The sequence below is a fragment of the Alnus glutinosa genome, chromosome 5 (assembly GCF_958979055.1).
Source record: "Alnus glutinosa chromosome 5, dhAlnGlut1.1, whole genome shotgun sequence".
Taxonomy (NCBI): Eukaryota; Viridiplantae; Streptophyta; class Magnoliopsida; order Fagales; family Betulaceae; genus Alnus; species Alnus glutinosa.
In genome coordinates, this window is record NC_084890.1 from 11235993 (window position 1) to 11257679 (window position 21687).

At 33.5% G+C, this 21687-nt stretch overlaps 1 protein-coding gene and 1 long non-coding RNA gene across 3 annotated transcripts; one reads left to right on the plus strand and one right to left on the minus strand.

Annotated features, from left to right (window-relative positions):
• Positions 1–1274: 1274 nt before the first annotated feature.
• Positions 1275–3700, plus strand: LOC133867749 (uncharacterized). 2 transcript variants are annotated; one of them, XR_009900159.1, is made up of 3 exons: positions 1275–1495; positions 1573–1637; positions 2421–3700. It is a non-coding gene; the product is annotated as an uncharacterized LOC133867749 (long non-coding RNA). The 2 variants fall into 2 exon arrangements; XR_009900160.1 differs by having other exon boundaries at positions 1279–1495; positions 3415–3700.
• Positions 3701–6182: 2482 nt separating this feature from the next.
• LOC133869755 (phospholipase A1-IIgamma-like) lies at positions 6183–8099 on the minus strand. The gene is made up of 2 exons (XM_062306831.1): positions 7327–8099; positions 6183–7151 (listed from the first exon to the last, which is right to left on the minus strand). The coding sequence occupies exons 1-2, from the start codon at positions 7903–7905 to the stop codon at positions 6495–6497; spliced, it is 1236 nt and encodes a 411-aa protein (XP_062162815.1). The 5' UTR covers positions 7906–8099; the 3' UTR covers positions 6183–6494.
• Between the last annotated feature and the right edge of the window lie 13588 nt (positions 8100–21687).

Below are 21687 nucleotides of genomic sequence, written 5' to 3' on the forward strand. Positions count from 1 at the left end.
ATCGTGGTACAATCAATATAAATCGTTGTACGATCATGTATAATCGATCGTGGTACGATCTCAAAACTCGCCTTGTCTTGATAGTATATAATGAGACCTTTTTTTTTTGTTTTGTTTAAACAGCTCCAATTAGAGCCGTTTTTATTAAAACGGCTCTACTTCGAACCGTTTTTGTTAAAGCGGCTCTAATTTGAGCCCTTTTAGAAAAGCAGCTCAAATTAGAGTCGTTTTAACAAAAGCGGCTCTAATTAGAGCCGCTTTTGTTAAAATGGCTCAAACTAATTTGAGCTGTTTTAAGAAAGCGCTTCTAATTCGAGCCGTTTTAATTAAAACGGTTCTAAATAGACAACAAAAATATCTCAAAAAGCCGTTTTTTTTTTTTGTAGTGTATGTTGGTCCTTACAAGATTTGATATAGTACTTCCCAACCTTTCTGCAGGTATGCTCAGTTGTTGTACAATCTATTTTTCAATATGAACATGAAAGTAACTGGATTGAGAGATGCATGATTAGGTCATGCCCAATTTGTGTGCAAGTGGGAGATAGAAGTTGTAATGTCCAAGACTTTTTGTAGCAATTAAAATATGAAATTTGTCTAAATAATTGATTAAATCTAATTAGGTGTATTAAAAATTCAAGAGAATATTTTTAAAGTCCAAATGAATAGAAAATAATAGAAAATAGATAAAATAGTTAGAAAAGAAATACAAATAATAAAATAGTAGATGAGATAGAATGAATAATAAAAGAGAAATGAAATAATAGAAATAGAAAATAAGAAAAGAAAAGAAAGAAATTGAAAATAGAAAATAAAAAGGAAATAAAAATAATTATATATATATATATATATATATATATATATATATATATAAATAAAAGGAAGGTGGGGCGCAGACCTGCTCCCCACATTCAAAGAAAAAGGTGAAGGGCATTTGCCCTTCACACAATATGGTCATGTGGCCATTTAAAATTGTAAAGGCCAAATGGCCATTTGGCAAAAGAAGGCCTATGGCCATTAAAGAAAGAAAAAAATAAAATAAAAGCAAACTTAATGGCTATCAAAAGGCTGAACGTCCATTTAGAAAAATAGTGGCCAAATGGGCATTAAAATAATAATAAAAATGGGGCAAATGGGAAAGATGTAGAACATAAAATAGTAAAAGAAAAAGGGAGATGAGTCGTTAGTGCGTGGAAAGAAATCAAACAAAGAAAAAAAAACAATAAAGTAATGAATAAAAGACAATCAATATTAGTATGGGTGTTAAACAAGGAGCAGGTCTTGTCTTTTATGTAAGCGCACGCCACGCATTAAAAGGAGGCAGAGCCTCTTTTCTCTAAGCTATTACGGAAAAACGGTGGCTTTCTCTCAATTTCTCCTTGGTTCTTCGTATAAAAAAAAAATGCTGATCTACGAAAATCTAGCCATTCGATTTTAGATCCGACTTCGGTAACGTGATCCTCAAAGCTCGATCTACGTTTTGACTGAACGTTTTGAGGTAAATCGCTAAACTCGCATTTTTGGAGGTTTTTGATAAATCTTGTAAAAATGAGTTTACCTTGGCGTTTTCTCTAGATTTTCTGTGGTTTGGAGTTGGTAGGAGCTTCCCGAACATTTGGTCTTTGCTTGACAAATTTTTGGTAAGTTTTTCATAGACATTAGTTTTAAGTATTTTGTTAAAATATTATTTTAATGTGATTAACCTTTAATAAATGCTATGGGATAATAATATTGTGTTTGGGGTAGTGATTTATAAATTATGGTTTAAGTTTGGAAACTCTAATTTGATGGGTTAAATTAATTTAGGGTTTTAGTGTTTAAAATCTAGATTATTAATTTGTGGATTAATTGTGGTTACTGTGATGATTAATCCCAAATTAGTTATGAGTTTTGTAAAAATTAAGTATTTATGAGTTAGGTTCTAATATTAGTAAAGATAAATAATTATGGGTATTTAGTTTAAATAGTATTTGTGAGGTTAACCCTAAGATTTTCTTATGGGTTAATATTATTTTAAATATGGTAGTGTTTTATGTAAAAGTTTAATGAGTATAATTTGAAGGTTGATGATATTAAGAAAATATTAGTGAGGAATTATTTAGAGATTAGTGATTATAATTTTAGGGCTAATATTATTATAAAAGTATTAGTGAAAGTAATTTACGGGTTTGTAAAATTAATTACGGATTAGAAAGTAATATTAGGAGTAGATAATTAAATTGTAATTTTAATATTTAACCATTAGTAAATACTTGGGGTTAGTATTGTTTGAGTTATAGTTAGGGTATAGGATTTATGGGTAGATGTTTGGAACCCTTAAAATATTATGGGTTTTCCATGGGTTAGCTCTTGAGCAATTTAAGAGCTATATGTGAGTCTAATATTAGAAGTTGTCAATAATGTGCAATGTATTGTTTTTACAGTAATGCATTGCAGGGTGGTGTCTAGGAGACCTAGTGCTTAATATCCGCGCAGCCAAGATGAGTATTCTACTCACTGAGAAGTATTATTTTCATAAATGATGAATTGCAAAATATATATTGTTTTACAAATGTGAACCAACTGTATGTTGATTATGAATTGTTTTGGATGATTTGAGTACTTTGGAGTATATTGAAATATTGATGATGTTTTGAACTATGAATATGATTGGTGAGTTTAGAGTGAGTATAAAGATTTAAATTATGCAAATTGTTAAAGAAATAACATGTTGAATTGATTATGTTTTGTAAAGAAAGCATGTGTTAAAGTCATGATTATGAAATTAAATGTATAGTATTTGAGCACGAGCATTGAGCATGACACAAACAAGACCGGGGTTCAATTCCCTTAGGCATACGATACGAACAAGACCGGGGTTCAATTCCCTTAGGCATACGATAAGAATAAGACCGGGGTTCAATTCCCTTAGGCAAACGTACGACACGCATGCACAGCATTTGTTTCATGATAATTGAATTGTTTTCATGTTTTTGATATATATGGTAGTTTTGCTAGACGTATTAGTATGCATAAGAGTCTCAATGGAAAAGAACTTATGTATATTTATATCGGATGGTTGCATGTTTTAAATGCCATTATTTTCTAAGTCTTACTAGATCAAAGGTAATATAGTAGGTGAGGATGTATGTAGTTATATCCAACAATGGAACTTCTACGTATAAACTCATCTGCGTAGTATGGTTTAAATGTTTTCTATTAGTCAGTGTCTACTATATCAGCTATGGGGGTTTTCAAACAAAAGCTTATAAAATTGGTGGCTGTTATAGTATACGCATGACTAGAAAAGATAGGTTGGTTCTTTGCGAAAACTCAGTGAATAGTATACCTCTGAGGTCTTAGTATATTCATGTATGCTAAGGCGGTGGGCTCATAATTCCACCTGTACGGATGCGGCAAACCCCTGCAACCGTGCAGACATTGATGCTTTGGTTGCAGGTTCTACGGATATAGATAATGACTCGTCCACCTAGCGTATGGGATATTATGATTGGAGCACATCGCGACAGTCATATGTCACAGACTCATGGGTAGTCTGCATTTGAGTATTTTATTTATGGCTCGTGTCATACGTGACATATGTATTTGTTGAGCCTGTATTTAGTATGTAATTAGTGTAATATGTTTTATAAGCTTTAATCAGTTAGACATGTAAATGGCTCTTGTCGTCGTTAACAGTTATATATTAGATGTATTTCCGCTATTGATATGTGTTCCGTTGCACATGAATATTTATATTCCGCTGTGTTAGATGTAACTCTGAATATCAGGTACATGTTATGGAACGTGTACCTATGTTGGCTGAGCGGCAAATAGTCGTGCCACTGTGAAGATCCGTTTGTACGTTTTCAAAAAAAAAAAAAAAAAAAAAAGGGGTCGTCACAGAAGTTGAAGGGTCGCCTATAGTAGTACGCATACTCCTCCAGATCACACCAGTAATTAAGGTGTTACTTGATTAGTAACCTTTGAGTGTTACTCCTCAAGTAACAATCAAATTATGACTGTAATGAAAAATAACTTATAAACCGTGTGTCAGAGCTAGGCTAATGTTTCATGTACGTCGTAGGGCGTGAAACAATGCATGAAAAAAAAAAAAATGAAAAAATCTTATGTTTTTCAAGCATGTGAGGTATTTAGACTGTGGAAAATTTGTGATTTTCTCTAGTACCAAACACCACGATGAGCTAAGAAGAAATTGAACATGGAGGCGTGAAACAAATGTGAAACAATCGTCAAAAATTCTAGACGTATGATTTTATGTTTTCTAACAAAGACAATTAACCAATTAGCAACACATCATCAATAATAGCCCAAGGACTTATCAACCTTCTTTTAACATAAGAAAGCTTAAACCAGGTCGGCTCTTCCACTAAGTGACTTAGGTGGTCGTGTAAGGCTCCTTGTAGAAGAAGGCCCCCAATTTATTGTTGGTGATGGCATACATAAAATGAAAAAAATTATATATATATTTGTAAAAAAAAAAAAAAAACAAGGTGCATTATCTCTCTTTCGGGAGTTCTAAAACTTCCTTGAAAAAATCGATCGTTAAGGCTCAAAAACACGATTTTGCCAAAAAAAAAAAAAAGAGACTATGATTACCACGTAAAAAAACCAACCAATATTAGACGCCTAACTAGGAACACAACGTTTTTGTTAATAATAATAATAATAATAATCTCGCCCTTTCGGAGACTTTAGAGCTCCCAGATAGAAAAATCAACCGGTTAATGCCAAGAACACAAATCTTATTATTATTTTTGTTTTTTTTTTTAAAAAAATAAAAATAAAAACACGCACATCTTATTTTTTGAACAATTTCTTTCCAAAAAATTATCAAAATCAATACCTAAAATGCGCTCCAATTTCCTCCAACTACCTTAAAGTAGAAGGCGCATCACTGCTACGAGTTTGTCTGCTTGACCACCACCTATCTATCACCTCCTGCCTCTCCGCCTTTGCCTTCGACAATCTCTCGCACCTACTCTTTTTTTTTTTTTTCTTCTTCTTCTTTCTTTCTTTCTTTTACTGAGCTGAGAGTAAGAGACGATGGCCACAAGCAAAGGTATTTGTGCCAAATCTTTGTATGCAACTCCTGTTGTTGTTCACGCTCTTTCACCCATTTGTTGCTTTATGTAAATTTGCAATTGAAGTGGAAATTGTGAAAGCATATATATGGCTGATAGAAAAAGACGATTTCTTAAAAAAAAAAAAAAATATGATAATTAGGAAAAGCCGAATTTTGTAAAGGACATAAATTTCTTACAAATTGATCTGTAGGAAATTTTCTACAACCCACATATAAGATTGATATATATTCCTTAATTGGCATGTGAAAAGTAAAAGCAAGAGGAAAACAAAATTTCAAAATTATGCACGATTGATGGAGATCGAGAGAATAAGGAAAGACTAAAAAGTAATAAAAATGATATTTAACTCGGGAGTAAAAGTGGATCTTTAAAATAAAGAGTAGGACGTAGGTGTTTTGAAAAAAATGAGTACGTAAAAGGCTAAAACAGAAAAAATGTGAATTTTTAGCTGAGGATGTGAATGCCTTTTAACAAAAAAAGATCAAAAAGGAAAAAATGCGCTAAATAGATCGGAATTAATGGTCATACTGTATTAGGTCCAACTCTTATAAAATAGATTTCACTTATTTGAATCTTCTGACCTCTTATTTGAATTTTCTCTCCGGTTTTCTTGGCTAAAATCTCCATTTGCGTGGAGACAGAAAGATGATCACTTTACTCATGAATTGCATCTACGTATATTCATGTTTTTTTTTTTTTTTGTTTATAATAATAAGGAGAAACTTCATGATAAGCGCATCGAATCCCACAATTATATTGTATATATTTACGAACAAATAAATTTCGAACACTTAAGTTGTCCTTCACTCAAACATTTGATCTATCAAGAGACTCGACAATAATTTAAGAAATCAATCCACTTGTTACTGCATGCTCAACAACAAGCTAAAGATTCATATTAATGTATATTAATTACTTGTTGAAGAATGCTATTTAAAAGCAGAAGGCACAGAAAACACATATGCATGAAATTTACAGCTAACGGGATTGACGCAAACATGCAAGAGCTAGCAAATTAATCAAGCTGATCGGAAACAGAGGCTGCAGTAAAGACTCAGAATTCCCAAGGAACTTACAGTACTACTCTAAGGAGCTAACAAACCCAAAAAAGAGACAAAGCTCACAACTTTATTATGGAGAGATAAGATTATCTCTCTAATTTTTTAATTAGTACATTAAGATTAAAATACGTGACATGGCCAGCCAAACGTACTGGTGGCTTAATTTATTTATTATATATGTGCGCATGTAGAGCTCACACCTTTATTTGTGAAGAGATTAGATTATCATCACTAGTCTAATCTCTCTTTGTTTAGTACATTAAGATTAAAATACAGTGACATGCATGGCTAGCCAAACCGGTGGCTTTATTTACCACGGACGTGCGCAAAGGCTACCTCGCGCAATTTTCTAAAGAGTGATGATTGTATCGTTATCATCACTCTCATGATCCATCAAAACCCAAGAGCCGTCGTCGTTTTGGACCATAGACTTGTTCTTCGTAGTCCACCAATTATCAAGTACAGGAACAGGAAGGTCATCTTTTAGAGCATCCGACTCCTTGTTTACAAGTGCAATTTCACGATTCACTTCCAATTTAAATTCCCCATCTACCCCATGTGTTCCTGCAATTCCATGCAAATAAACTTCCATGTTATGGGCGTAGAGATCAATAGCAAGATGTTTTAAGTAGGGCGATTTGCTTGTATCAATTATGAACTCCTTTCCCACATCTACGTATGGGAGAAACGGAGGCAGGGAGGGGACAACATCGTTCTTATTATTGACGCGTAAGACATGAAGGTTTTTGAGATCAGTGAATACTTTGCGAAATCCTTCATCCCCGACTCGGGGCACACCAAACACAAAGACTGTGACGAGACAGTCCTTGATTGGCTCATCTGTGCTCGTCTCAGAAATACCGTCGGGCTTGAGGTTATATCCATTGTAAACAATGTCGACGGCATTCAGAGTTGCCATTGCAGCGCCCAAGCTGTGGCCGGTTACAGTAATGCTCACTTCCTCATCCTTGTAATCGTCCAAAAGTTTTCTTACCTCGTTTAGCACCTTGAAGAAATGACATACGTTAATCAACCAATATTATCAATTAAGGAAAAATGGTTAAAGTAAATCAATATTATTTGTATTTTATTTCATACTATAAATTAGAAAAATGCATATAGATTAAATACATAGAGTACGTATATTCAAAGTAATCCGCAATTAATATATGAAATCTAACCTGCTCTCTACAACTAGTGGAATTGTACGCGGAACCCGCGTGAGCCATAGTGTACATGGAGTACCAACCACGGTGTACCTTAGGATCATGCTCCTTTCCAAGTATTGCAGAAGCTGAGGCCAAATCGAACGCCACATTATTACACCACTCTTTCCCCTGAGTTCCCCTCCAAGAAATCAAAATGTCCCTCCTGCCTAACACGGTGGTTTCAGTATCTGTCGTCACCGCAACGTACCCAATCCAATTTGAATCTCCAGCCGGTGGATCAACATATATGGACTTCTTGATGAAGCCGCTGCTGCTTGAGATATCTGCTGTAGCATAGAAATATTTTGTCACTTTATAGTTATATGGATTACCTTTTTCTAAGCCCACCTTGGAGAACAAGTGTCTCTTGGCATAGCGAGAAAGTCCACAATTCTTAGACTTCTCGTCGCCAATGAAGGCGTCATAAATAGCTTGAACCCTTTCACCGTAGTGAATGATATACCGGCGGAGATCAAGGTCGAGAGGATCTAGCAAGCCTTCCCAGTCATCCTCGCCGCTCAGAGCCCTCCATTTCGTTGCTATGTTACTCATGATTCTTTTCTAGCTTTTGCAGAAGGCACACTGGTGATAATTGATTCTTAATGCGTGCATGCCTCATCCCTATGCAAACGTCTAGAATTTATAAGGGCATGTTTGGGGATGAGGCATGTAACGGGAGAAAGTGTGCGATTGGTGCCTGTGCTAGTGAAAAAAACGAGGACAGCTGGCTGATGCACTAGCAGACATATAAACTATATGGACCGAGGTTAGTGCAATATTAGGACCATCTATTCATTCGAATGAATAGACATTTCCTTGAGAAAAAAAACAGGAGGGACCACTACTGCATTATTTTTAAATTAAATACCATACAATGAACTTATCTCTAAGAGACATAGAAACTGATACAACTTATTTCAAAGCAATATTATCCCACGTTTGGCACAACTGAAAAAAAACAGGAGGGACCACTACTGCATTATTTTTAAATTAAATACCATACAATGAACTTATCCTATGACTCTAAGAGACATAGAAACTGATACAACTTATTTCAAAGCAATACTATATATCCCACGTTTGACACAACTCAAATTTATAAATACCACACAACGAACTTATCCTATAAGACATATGACTCAGGTTAGTGTAATGTTAATTAGGGACCATCTATTCATTCGGATGAATAGACATTTCCTTGAGGAAAAAAACAGGAGGGACTAGTACTGCATTATTCTTAAATTAAATATCACACAATGAACTTATCCTATGACTCTATTAGACATAGAAACGTACTGATATAGCTTCTTTGAAAGCAATATTATCCCACGTTTGACACAACCCAAATACGCTAATAAATAAGACACAATGAAATTATCCTACAAGACATATAAACCATATGGACTGAGGTTAATGTAATGTTAATTAGGGACCATCTATTCATTGGGATGAATAGACATTTCCTTGAGAAAAAAATAGGAGGGACCAGTACTACTGCATTATTCTTAAATTAAATACCACACAATGAACTTATCCTATGTTATGGTAACGATGGCCAATACTTTTTAAGTAAGGCCGAAATTATGATAAATAAAAATTAAAAAAAAAATCATTACAAAAAATTGTATCCCAAGATATTAATTAAGACTTTACAAAAAAATTGAATCCCACATTAATAGCACCTTTAAAGCAGTAACTAACATTTCTGCTAAGTTTGTTCATTAAAACAAGAGAAATGTCCACATACTTTATTCAAATTATCACCTCATTGTCAATATTCTTCAAATTACTATTTGTGTCGACATCTCTCCTAAACTATCAAAAATTGTCAATGTCTTCAAATTACTATTTGTGTCAACATCTCTCCTAAACTATCAAAAATTGTCAATGTCTCCTAATGACAAAAATATCATTAATAAAATTATGATATTTCTTAAAATTATAAAACTAAAAATTATAAAATAAAACAAAAATAAATAAATGATATTTCATATTTTTAGGGGAAAAGTTCACATACCCCTTGGAACTATCACCTACTTGACAATGTCTCTTCTAAACTTTAATTTGGGACAATATCCTCCCAAACTACCAAAACATTGTCAATGTACCCTCAAGGCCCTCAAAAAGAGAAAAATGACCTTACAATTTTTTCAATAAATTAAACAACAATACGTACCCCTATAAAATCAAAAAAAAAAAAAAAAAAAAACACAATTTTTTATTTTTTTTTAAAAAAATAAAAAGTTTATTTTTTAAAAGAAACGAAAAAAAAAATTTAGTTTTTCTTTTTTAAAAATAACGATTTTTTTTTAATTTCAAAAAAAAAAAAAAAAAAGGTGCCGGAACTTCATTTGCATTAACTTGTTTAGACATTGAGTTGATAATGTACCTAATACGGTCAAGTCCTTTTAATTCTAATAAAAAAGTTAGCTCTCCAATCTTACTTTGATTAATAACTATTTCACCGCGTTGGTGAGCTTCAAGTTTTCAATGCAACAAGAAAAGCCCTGAACCCTTTTAATTTTTCTTTCTCCGTTTTTATTCTTACAAATGATCTACTCAATATAGATCCTCAAAAGGAGACATTTTTGTGTAATGCCGAAGTTAACTATAAACTTAATTAAATGAATCGGGTAAGACTACTAAGTAATTGAGTAGTCCTCTCTCTTTATCTCTCTCTCTCTCTCTCTCTCTCTCTATATATATATATATATAGAGAGAGAGACAGAGGATTCAAACCTCTCCTCTAGCTAGATATGTACCACTACAAAAAAAAATATAGAATTCTAAACGGTTTCAAATCGTCCAGAAATTGCAAAAAACCATTTGAAAAAACATTCAGACGGTTTTTTCTAAACGATTTCAAACCTTCCAGAAATATGTGTCGCTAATCCGGGTTCTCGACGGTTTGGGCCAAATCGTCCGCAATTCCAGACGGTTTGGAACAACTTAACCATCCGGAATTGGTTGTGGACGGTTTGGGCCCAAACCGTCCATATGGCCCAAACCGTCTAGAAAAATGTTTTTTTATTTATTAATATATTAACCTCATTGGCACTCAAAAATCCTTAAAACAAAATTCATTTATTTTAACCTGTAAAAATCCAAATCCAAATCCAAATTCTAATTCTTCACAACAATAGTCTACTAGCTTACATATTACAAAATTCAAATGCATACCTATTACATAATTCAAATCCAAATACATAATTAAAACCCAAAAAATTTAAAACCTATCACAGCAAAAACTTGTTTTTTAGCCACTTGCAGTTTGCCACGTGGCTAACTGCTAACCACGTGCAGTTAGCTACGTGGGTTTTGCGTGGTGAATTTGGTTGTTGCTAAATGACATTTAGAGATGTGGCCTTTTTATATATGTGGTTTTTTAGCCACGTAATGATTAGCCACATGCCATGCATCCCAAGTGGCTAAATGCAATTTTAATTTTTTTTAAAAAATGGGCACTTTTAGCCATGTGCAATTAAAGCTACTATTGCATTATTCTTAAATTAAATACCACACAATGAGCTTATCCTATGACTCTATGAGACAGAGAAACTGATACAGCTTCTTTGAAAGCAATATTATCCCACGTTTGACACAACACAAATATGCTTATAAATACCACACAATGAACTTATCCCATAAGAAATATAAACTAAATGGACCGAGGTTATAGAGTGTAATGTTAGAGACTATCTATTCATTCGGATGAGTAGACATTTCCTTGAGAAAAAAACATGAGGGACCACCACTGCATTATTCTTAAATTAAATTCCACACATTGAACTTATCCTATTACTCTATGAGACATTGATTTTGATACAGCTTCTTTGAAAGCAAAATTATCCCACGTTTGACACAACCCAAATATGCTTATAAATACGATTTAATGAACTTATCCTATAAGACATATAAACCATATGGATGGAGGTTAATGTAATGTTAGGGACTAGCTATCTATTCATTGGGATGAATAGATATTTCCTTGAGAAAAAAAAAAGAGGGACCAGTACTGCATTATTCATAAATTAAATACTACACATCGAACTTATCCTATGAGACAGAAATTGAGAGAGTGACTTTGAAGTAATATCCCACGTTTTTTCCAACCCCAGTTCAAATATCTAACGCTCATAGGCTGATGCTATAAAATACCAGACAAGGAAGTCCTATAAGACATAAAAACTGATACAGTAACTTTGAATTAGGTTACGTGATATATGAATGGTTAACATGCGGTATGATAGTGATCAATGACTTGGGATGATACAGAGTTTTTATATGGTTGAACTGAGCAATAGATATCTGCAAAATAAGCACAAAAGTTTTTTATTCCAGTTTCTATGATCACAAATCCTTTTTATGTTTTTCTACATAGCTAAAATTTTATCACTTTTCTATCCAAACCATTTAAGAAGAAACTTCTTATTTTACATAAAAAAATTTCCACAAAAGTTTCTATGACAATTAAAGTATTGGTAAAATCAACAATATATAAAAATCGGTTATCCGGATAACAACCGGTGATGAATACCCTGAATTTACACATTTTAAAATTTGAGTATTTAATTGTAAAAATGACGAAAGATCAGAAATTATAAGTAAAGTTTTCCGTAAATATTTTTTTTCTTGGTTCCAGGCAAACTTCTCAAGAAGTAAATGCTACGGTCCTCTCTTTAATTGGTGTCAAACTGCTGGTATGGCAGATTTCATACCTAGCTAGTGCTTGCTTTAATGTTATTTACAAATGTCTTACTAAGATCTTATATATCTAATCGGTTGCTGCTTTTTTTGGAAGATTTGGTTAGTGTGAATCAATAAGCCTTCATTCCTTTGAGAATAATTACATAAAATATTTTGCTTCGACAAGAGATAATCAGAAATTATCACAAGAAGGAGGGCCATCCAAGATGCACTCTTAAGATCGATCTTGCATATGACTTGGCCAACTGGGACTTCCTCATGCATTCCTTGCTCTGTTTTGGCTTTCCTAGTACGTAGGTTCATTAGCTGGATTATGGAGTGTGTTACTTCACTGAGGTTTTTCATTGCTCTTAATGGATCCTTAATTGGTAAGGTATTTGGAAGGGAGGAAGGAGTTGAGGCAAAGAAATCTTCTTTTCTCCTTATTTGTTCATGGATCGGAGCTTTTCTCTAAAGTCATGAAAGATCATATGAATTGAAGTGATGAATTCAGAGTTCAAATTCCATCACAGACGATCTAAGCATCTGTGTTTTGCTTATGACTTGCTCATTTTCTCTGAAGCGAGTTTAAATTCAATTAATGTGATCAAACAAGCTCCAAAGGAGTTTGAGAATCTCTCGGGATTGTAAGCTAATAGTTCAAATAGCTCAATCTTCTATTCTAGGGTCTCGGATAGGGTGAAAGAAGGAATTGTTAACTAGTATGCAAATGCAGGAATGTCATCTACGTGTCAAATACTTTACGGTTCCAATGATCTCCACCGGCTCACTTTGGATTGCTACACCATGGCACGCCACATGTGCACAAATGAAGGAAAAATGCAAAATGAATTTTGTTTACATGATCAAAAATGGAGGGGATTTTTTGGTGATTTGATTAGCTATATATCTTAGCTAAAACAAAAAAATGGTTAAGCCATTGACAGTGCTCTTGTTAGATACAGCTTCCGGATTAATATTGCGGGAAGTGACCATCAAAAAGCATTTGCTTCCGTTTTTGGCGGACAAAGTCGACCTATCTCTATCTTATTTTTGGTTCATTAAGGTGAATTTGAATGCAATCGTATGTATTAGAAGCGGGAAACATTTCCATCGACCTTTGTTTGCTTGGTTTAAAACACCAGTTCCTTTATCATATATATAGATTAACGATCTTGCTTTGTCGGTGAGAAATGCCCATAAATGAAGTCCACTTGCACGTGGGCGGTGACAGAAACGCAGGCATGAGAAGATATTTTTGACAGATCGATCTGCAAGTCTTCCGCTCTTTGAATGGTAGTTGGATATTAGGAATCCCCCTTCCTCCAATGGTCTGTAGATCATGTTCTCAAAGATTCTTCTTATTCTTGATCCTGATGGAAGAAAGAATAAGAGATCCAGTGAGAATGCAACCAAACACAATTACTACAAGAAATCTATTCATTAGGGGCGACATTATTAGCGTGAACTCAAAAGTTGACACTAATAGCCGCCTATCAGCGTCGACTTTGACAGTCAACACTAATAATTGACTATCAGCATTGACTTCTGATATTATTAGGGTCGACTCAATAGCTAGTCAACGCTAATTCTCCAAAAAAAGCTAATATTAGGGTCAACTTTGTAGTCGACGCTAATGTATCGTTGTTAATAACCTAGCGGGGAATTTTGTTCGCGGGTTGAGGTGGGAAAACAAATACTAGCTGTAACGGGTCAAACGACCCGCCTTTTTCAAAAAGGTGTAAATGAAAAATTTTAATTTTTGCACGTGCCATTATGACATCATCAATAATGTCTACCGAGTATAAATTAGCAGAGGAATATATATAAATATCTACTAGATTAGAACAAAGCCAACACATTAGAGCTTCTAATGAAAATACCTCATATAATAAAAGCAAGTGTAATTGTGTCATTACACATATGATAGTACTTGTACCACACATGGCATGAATATAATACAACCAAGATAACAAAAGAATTATCATTACAATATGACTGAAATATAAATATAATATATATCCGAATAATATCACAATAGACTACTTCATAGTAGTCAACAAAAATGGAGACAACATAGTCTCAAAGCCTATTATCAGGATCCGTCTAACCCTCTAGAAAATCCTGAAACTCCTCATCCTCATAACCTATATTAATATTTAATATGGGGGAAAAAATAATACAAAAGAAATACCTAAGTGAGTCAATTGTTTCCAATAATATGATGAATGTTGATTTATTTATGAAATGTAACACAATGTATTTAGCTTCATGATTATATGTATATGCAATTCATGTTCTACAGGCTTGAAAAGAATATAAACATAAGGATAAAGCAGTAATATGTAATGTATTAATTATTCTTCTTTTGCACTCTTCTCGTTATATGATCAAAACTAGATCTGACCAAAACTAGGTCCAGTTAACGTATTGGAGAAAGCCAAAACTAGGTTCCACCGGAAGCCAAAACTAGGTTCCACTCACTTAAAGCTTATTCGTTTAATGGTTGCTAAACACCAAAACTAGGTTCCACTGGTAGGCCAAAACCAGGTTTAACCTTGATAAGCTTCGAATGTTACACATTCAAGCCCCTTAACTTATATATGTTAATTCATTAACATTGTTATTTGTTTAATTTTGTGTTGTTTTATTATTTTCAGGTTTTAAATAAAGATACAATTAATTCCATTAATTTTGGGCTTGAAGCACACTTTGATAAAACCTAGAAGATATGTTCAAGCTTAACCAATCATAATAGAATACATATATAATGTGGTTAAGTTTAATCAAATCAAATGAATGATTAAATCGTAATTTCTCCACTAAAAGTCAAAATCGGATTGGATTCAAATTTGGATTCTGCAATGACATTGGTGGCGTTGGAAAGTTAATAAAAAATGAAACAAATATGTCAGAAATAGATTTTCCCAAATTCGGACGTTTACTATGCCAAAATCGTCCTGCAATAAAAGACCGCAATTCTAGACGAATTTGGAATCATTTTCCTACTTGGATTGAAGTTTCAATCTCCTACTTGGACAAGAAGACTCAAGAGATGATTTTCCTAGAATTTCAAGAGCTTCTAGGCCTCTCTTAATCTCTATAAATAGACCCCCTAAGCTTCAAGAGAAGGTGTGCTGGTGCTTGGGCTTATACTTAATTAGATTTAGACAGAAAATTCTTCTTGGATGCCTGACAAGTTGAAGAGGAGAAGAACATGACAGGAGGCCATCTCAGCACCATGATGAGAGGCTAAATTCCTAATATGGTGTTAATGTAGCCATTTCCATGTAACAATGGTTTAATTGTATTTTAGTTTGGAATTTTCTATATGCATGATGGTTGTATAACTGTGAGAATTGATCTTAATGTTTATATTCAATAATTATGAATTTCTTATCTTGTCTTAGAAAGTCTTTTACATTGATTGAACTCAATCCTTCATATTTTCTGTGATTATGTGAATGATTGTTATACAACGATTTTAATTGACATATAATCAAGAGGATTAGATAGGCCATGCCTAGGAAAGACGGATTGTACTACACCCTAATTTAATGTAATTTAGGTAGACAGTTCGTATCAACCGAAGATGGGTTATACTATTCCATTGATTGTGTGTATCCTATTAAAGACGTAGCTAATCCATGCCTAGGGAAGACGGGTCGTACCGCATCTTAGTGGTTAGGTGGCACTACAAAAATCACTTCAAATTGCCACGTGCAGTTTGACACGTGTATAGTGTCGTACACGTGTCAAACAGTTTGACACGTGAATTTTGACAAGCGTGAGATGCATGTCAGATGTGGAAGTCATTAACTGCACATTTTGACACGTGTATCTCAATACACGTGTCAAACCGATTTTTTTTTTTAAAAAAAAATTCCAAATTGTTAGCCACGTGTATACATACACGTGGCTAAATGTGTGTGTATATATATATATATATATATTTTAATAAAAAAAATGAAAAATTATATATTTTTCTTGATATGTGTTAAGAATACACGTTGCCAAAATCAAAAATATTGCTTTAAAAAAAGAAGAAAAGAACAGATCTATTCTTTTCTTCTTTTTTTTTTTCTTTTTTTTTTCCTTCCTAATACGTATACGATATACCTATACGAAACACATGCAGAACCAACTCGTCGTCCACTTAGAACTGGCCGGTGGTCCAGTATTGACGGAGAGAGAGAGAGAGAGAGAGAGTGAGAGAGAGCGAGAGACAGAGAGAGAGAGAGAGAGAGCGAGCAAGAGACGTTGGGAAGGCCGGAGGGAAGGCCGACCACGCGGTGGTCGGGAAGCTCGCCGGTGGTCCAGTGTTGACGGAAAGAGAGAGAGAGAGAGTGAGAGAGAGAGCGAGAGACAGAGAAAGAGAGGAGAGAGAGAGAGAGAGAGAGAGAGAGAGAGAGAGAGAGAGCGAGCAAGAGACGTCGGGAAGGCCGGAGGGAAGGCCGACCACGCGGTGGTCGGGAAGCTGGCCGGTGGTACAGAGAGAGAGAGAGAGCGATACACAGAGAGTGAGAGAGAGCGATACAGAGAGAGTGAGAGAGAGCGATATAGTGAGAGAGAGAAAAAGATCAGTGAGAGCACGCAGAGAGAGAGAGCGAGCGAGAGTATATAAAAAATAAAAAATAAAAAAAAAAAATTTCTTTTTGAAACTTAAATTAAGAATGATCATCAGGTGGGCGCGCCTACCTACACCAATTCTCTGGTACATATACATATATATTTTTTTTAATCAAAACCTTAATAAAATTTGTTTTTATTAATATATATTTGATATTTGCAATTGGTCACGCGTATTAATTACACGTGGCTAATCCGGGACGTGTATTTAAATACACGTCCCCAATTGCCCAATCCGGGACGTGTATTTAAATACACATCCCCAATTGTTGAAATTCTATTTAATTAAAAAAAAATTATATTTGAAAAAAAATAACAGTTTGACACGTGTATTTAATACACGTGTCCAATTGGACACGTGTATTAAATACACGCGTCCAATTGGACACGCGTATTAAATACGCGTGTCCAATTGTTGAAATTCTATTTAATGAAAAAAAATTATATTTGAAAAAAAATAACAGTTTGACACGTGTATTTAATACACGTGTCTAATTGGACACGCGTATTAAATACACGCGTCCAATTGTGAAGATGGTACAATTAGACACGTTTTTCAGAAGACACGTGTCTAATTGGACGCGTGTCTACAGTAACCGGTACTGTAGACACGCGTCCCATTGTAGCGATTTTTGTAGTGTGGACGGTCCGTGCCAACCGAAGATGGATTATACTTATTCTTTAAAAGTAATTTCTTGACTACTCGAGTGAGACGAGCCCTATATCATGCATAGTATGAATTTTTCTTGTTAATTTATGATTGACCATTGTTATGCGGTGAGTGGTAAAATCAATCTTATATTCTTTATCTCATCAAAACTCTATTTATTTTTATGTCTTTTACTTTTATGTATTTATTTTTAGAAAACAAAAAAAAAAAATCAAATATCTTTTTAATTAAGTTATATTTAATTTTGAAAAACTTGATAATAATACCCTTGCAGTCCTTGAGGTTCGACACCCTCAACATAGCCCTATCTTATAAGGATTCGTCCTATTGCGAGTGGTAATTATTATTATTGATATATTTTGGTAAACAAAAGACCATATCAATTTGGTTTACACCTAATGCCCTAAAACCATTTGGTTTGGGAGTCATTAATCTAACACTCGTTACATGGGTCAGTTAGAAAGCTTAAGGGAGCTAAGCATTGCACAGCCTGCATATATATAAAAATAATAATAATAAATATATATGTCTTGGTTGTTTTATCTAATGGGGAGTCTAGGGAATTTTGAGTGTTGAACCATTCATGATTGAGACTAGTTTTTGAAACCCCATGACTATGTGTTAAGTTCACTTTACACTAACTGAATCTAGTGATATCTCATAATGCCATGTTAGTAACTTAATTTTTAATTCCCTGAAATTGTAAAGATGGTGTTTATTTTCTTAAGCTTTCCAATGAATTAGAACCATTATTTTTATGATGCTGCATTCTTGAGGATAACATGGTAGGAATAATATTTGTGGGTATCATTACTGGCAAACCTTCACGATACTTCACTCGTCCACTAGGGAGTCCTAGGGGTTTAAAAGGCTTGTTGCATACGCTAAATGCAATCGTACATCCCACGAAAAAAAGATTTATCTTGTTGTTTTTCAATTTTATTTCATGTTTTGTATTGCTAAGGGACTAGCAATATGTAAGTTTGGGGGTATGATAAGCGTCGAATGTTACATATTCAAACCCCTTAACTTATATATGTTAATTCCTTAGGATTGTTATTTGTTTGATTTTGTGTTGTTTTATTATTTTCAGGTTTTAAATAAAGATGCAATTAATTCTATTAATTTTGGGCTTAAAGCACACTTTGAGAAGACCTAGAAGATATGTTTAAGCTTAACCAATCATAATAGAATACCTATATGATGTGGTTAAGTTTAATCAAATCAAGTGAAGGATTAAATCGGAATTTCTCTACTAAGAGTCAAAATCGGATTGGATTCAAATTTGGATTCTGCACATATCTTAGTGTTTTGATCATAACTTTTACTTCAGATATCGGATTGCAATGAAATTGGTGGCATTGGAAAGCTAATAAAAATTCAACAAATATGTCAGAAATATATTTTCCTAAATTCGGACGTTTACTATGCTAAAATAACCCTGCAATAAAAGACCACAATTCTGGACGAATTTGGAATCCTTTTCCTACTTGGATTGAAGTTTCAATCTCCTACTTGGACAAGAAGACTCAAGAGACTATTTTTCTAGAATTTCAAGAGCTTCTAGGCCTCTCCAAGTCTCTATAAATAGACTCCTAAGCTTCAAGAGAAGCTGTGCTGGTGCTTGGGCTTATACTTAATTAGATTTAGACAGAAAATTCTTCTTGGAGGCCTGACAAGTTCAAGAGGAGAAGAACATGGCAGGAGGCCATCTCAGCACCATGATGAGCGGCTAAATTCCTAATAGGGTGTTGATGTAGCCCTTTCCAAGTAACAATGGTTTAATTGTATTTTAGTTTAGAATTTTCTATATGCATGATGGTTGTATAACTGTGAGAATTGATCTTAATGTTTATATTCAATCATTATGAATTTCTTATCTTGTCTTATAAAGTCTTTTATATTGATTGAACTCAATCCTTCATATTTTCTGTGATTATGTGAATGATTGTTATACAACGGTTTTAATTGACATATAATCAAGAGGATTAGATAGGCCATGCCTAGGAAAGACGAATTGTACTACATCCTAGTTTAATGTAATTTAAGTAGACAGTTCGTACCAACCGAAGATGGGTTATACTATTCCATTAATTGTGTGTATCCTATTAAAGACGTAGCTAATCCATACCCAGGGAAGATGGGTCGTAGCGCATCTTAGTGGTTAGGTGGACGGTCCGTGCCAACCGAAGATAGATTATACTTATTCTTTAGAGGTAATTTCTTGACTACTCGAGAGAGACAAGCCCTATATCATGCATAGTATGAATTTTCCTTGTTAATTTATGATTGACCATTGTTATGCGGTGAGTGGTGAAATCAATCCCCTATTATTTATCTCATCACAACTCTATTTATTTTTATGTCTTTTACTTTTATGTATTTATTTTTAGAAAACAAAAAAAAAAAAAAAAAAAATCAAATATCTTTTGAATTAAGTTATATTTAATTTTGAAAAACTTAATAATACCCCTGCAGTCATTGAGGTTCGACACCCTCAACATAACCCTATCCTATAAGGATTCGTCCTATTGCTAGTAGTAATTATTATTATTGATATATTTTGGTAAACAAAAGACCACATCAAACCTCTTTATTTAAGCAATTTAATTAAAATAGAAAATATGCAAAATTACATGCACAAACAAATAAATAAAACAGTAAGCATAATATTAAGGAAAAGCTCACTAGCATCACCCTCAGTAAGTATAAAGATACTTACAGTTCTCACTCGAAAGATAATCCACCATAACTGCATAATTCCATTTATGCATTAACTAATTAGTAAATGATACTAAATAAACTTACTTATTATTTTATTCGGTATCATAACGGCTATAATTATAACCTTATCTTATATTTATAAAATACCATTTTTTCTCAAATAAACATAGTAATATATATAAAATATTGTTGTTTTGTCTCTTTTAACTTAGGCGGAAAAACGACATTAATTAATTAATTAAATGCTAGATATTATTTAAAACATTTGGGCAGTAAAACAGTGCTACTAAAAATTCTCTTTCCCTTTTAAACATATATATATATATATATATATATATATATATACACAACAGTATACATAAATAGATATTTATCCAAAACACCCTTTTTAAGAAATATCCCTATTTTAGGAAATATCTTATTTATTTATTAGAAATATCCTTCTCCCTATTTCTTTCAACGCATACATGTACAATTCTCTCTCTCCAACTACCTGTTGTCCCCACATAAACCACACGTACATCACTCTTTTTATTTGTACTCTACATATCTCACTCACACTTCACAAAACACTCATTGTTTCCACTCCCTTTCGGCCGAACCACACAACACACACACTTTCATTTCTTTTTTATCAAACACAAAAGCCCTCCACACACCCACGTATATTATTTCATCTCTTGTTCTTTCAAAACGCCAAACTACACTCACGGTTTGGTTTCATACACCCTTACACTACCTTCTTCTATTCTTTTTATCAACCTTCATCTTCCTACTTTTAAACCACAAATCAGAACACTCACCCACACTAACAGCAGGTCACTATATATATATACTATAACATAGATAAAAGTTATTCTAATGATTTACTCTTCAAACATAAATGTAAGTCAAGTTTATAACATGTCAACCTTAATGATCTATCTTGATTAGGAAAAGCAAGAAGGGTTTCGGGTTGATATTTTGGTGTAAGAGCATGGTAGTGCAATGCACCAAACGGACTATGTGAGTCATAATTCTTTCAATACTGTAATAAAGAATGATGTGCGTGCACGACAATTTATAACAGTTACTCTAAATTCTGAGAAGATTGTGAACTCAGATTTAAAGTGTAGGTCACTTTGATGTATAAGAATGAGATCAAATCAATGGTCAACATATCTGTGCATTGGGTAATCGCATATAATATTGTGGGAACACTTTCTTCAAGAATGAATTCAAATCCTTTGTCATGGAACAATGCAATAAGGAATATTTCCCTTGATGTAAATTTAATAGGAATATTTATTCTAAAGCTCGAGTCTAAGTGTTTCAGTGGTATTTATTGAAGATTTTTTTTGTGTAATGTGAGATGAATTAAATCAGGTTATCAAGGAAAAGAGGTAGTAAACAAAGTAACAGTGTATTGACTTTGGTTCGACTATGGAATGATTCCATGGGGGAGTAATATGTAATAAATATGTACGCACACGGATTGATTCATTAATTTAAAAATACATATTAACGTGCAGTCACATTGTTAAAGTATTTTCAAAATTAATATGTATATATATTTATTTTGTGTCTTGGGAATGATTTAAAAGGAATGTGTTAAAGAGCATTAAATGAAGATAGTCCCACATGGG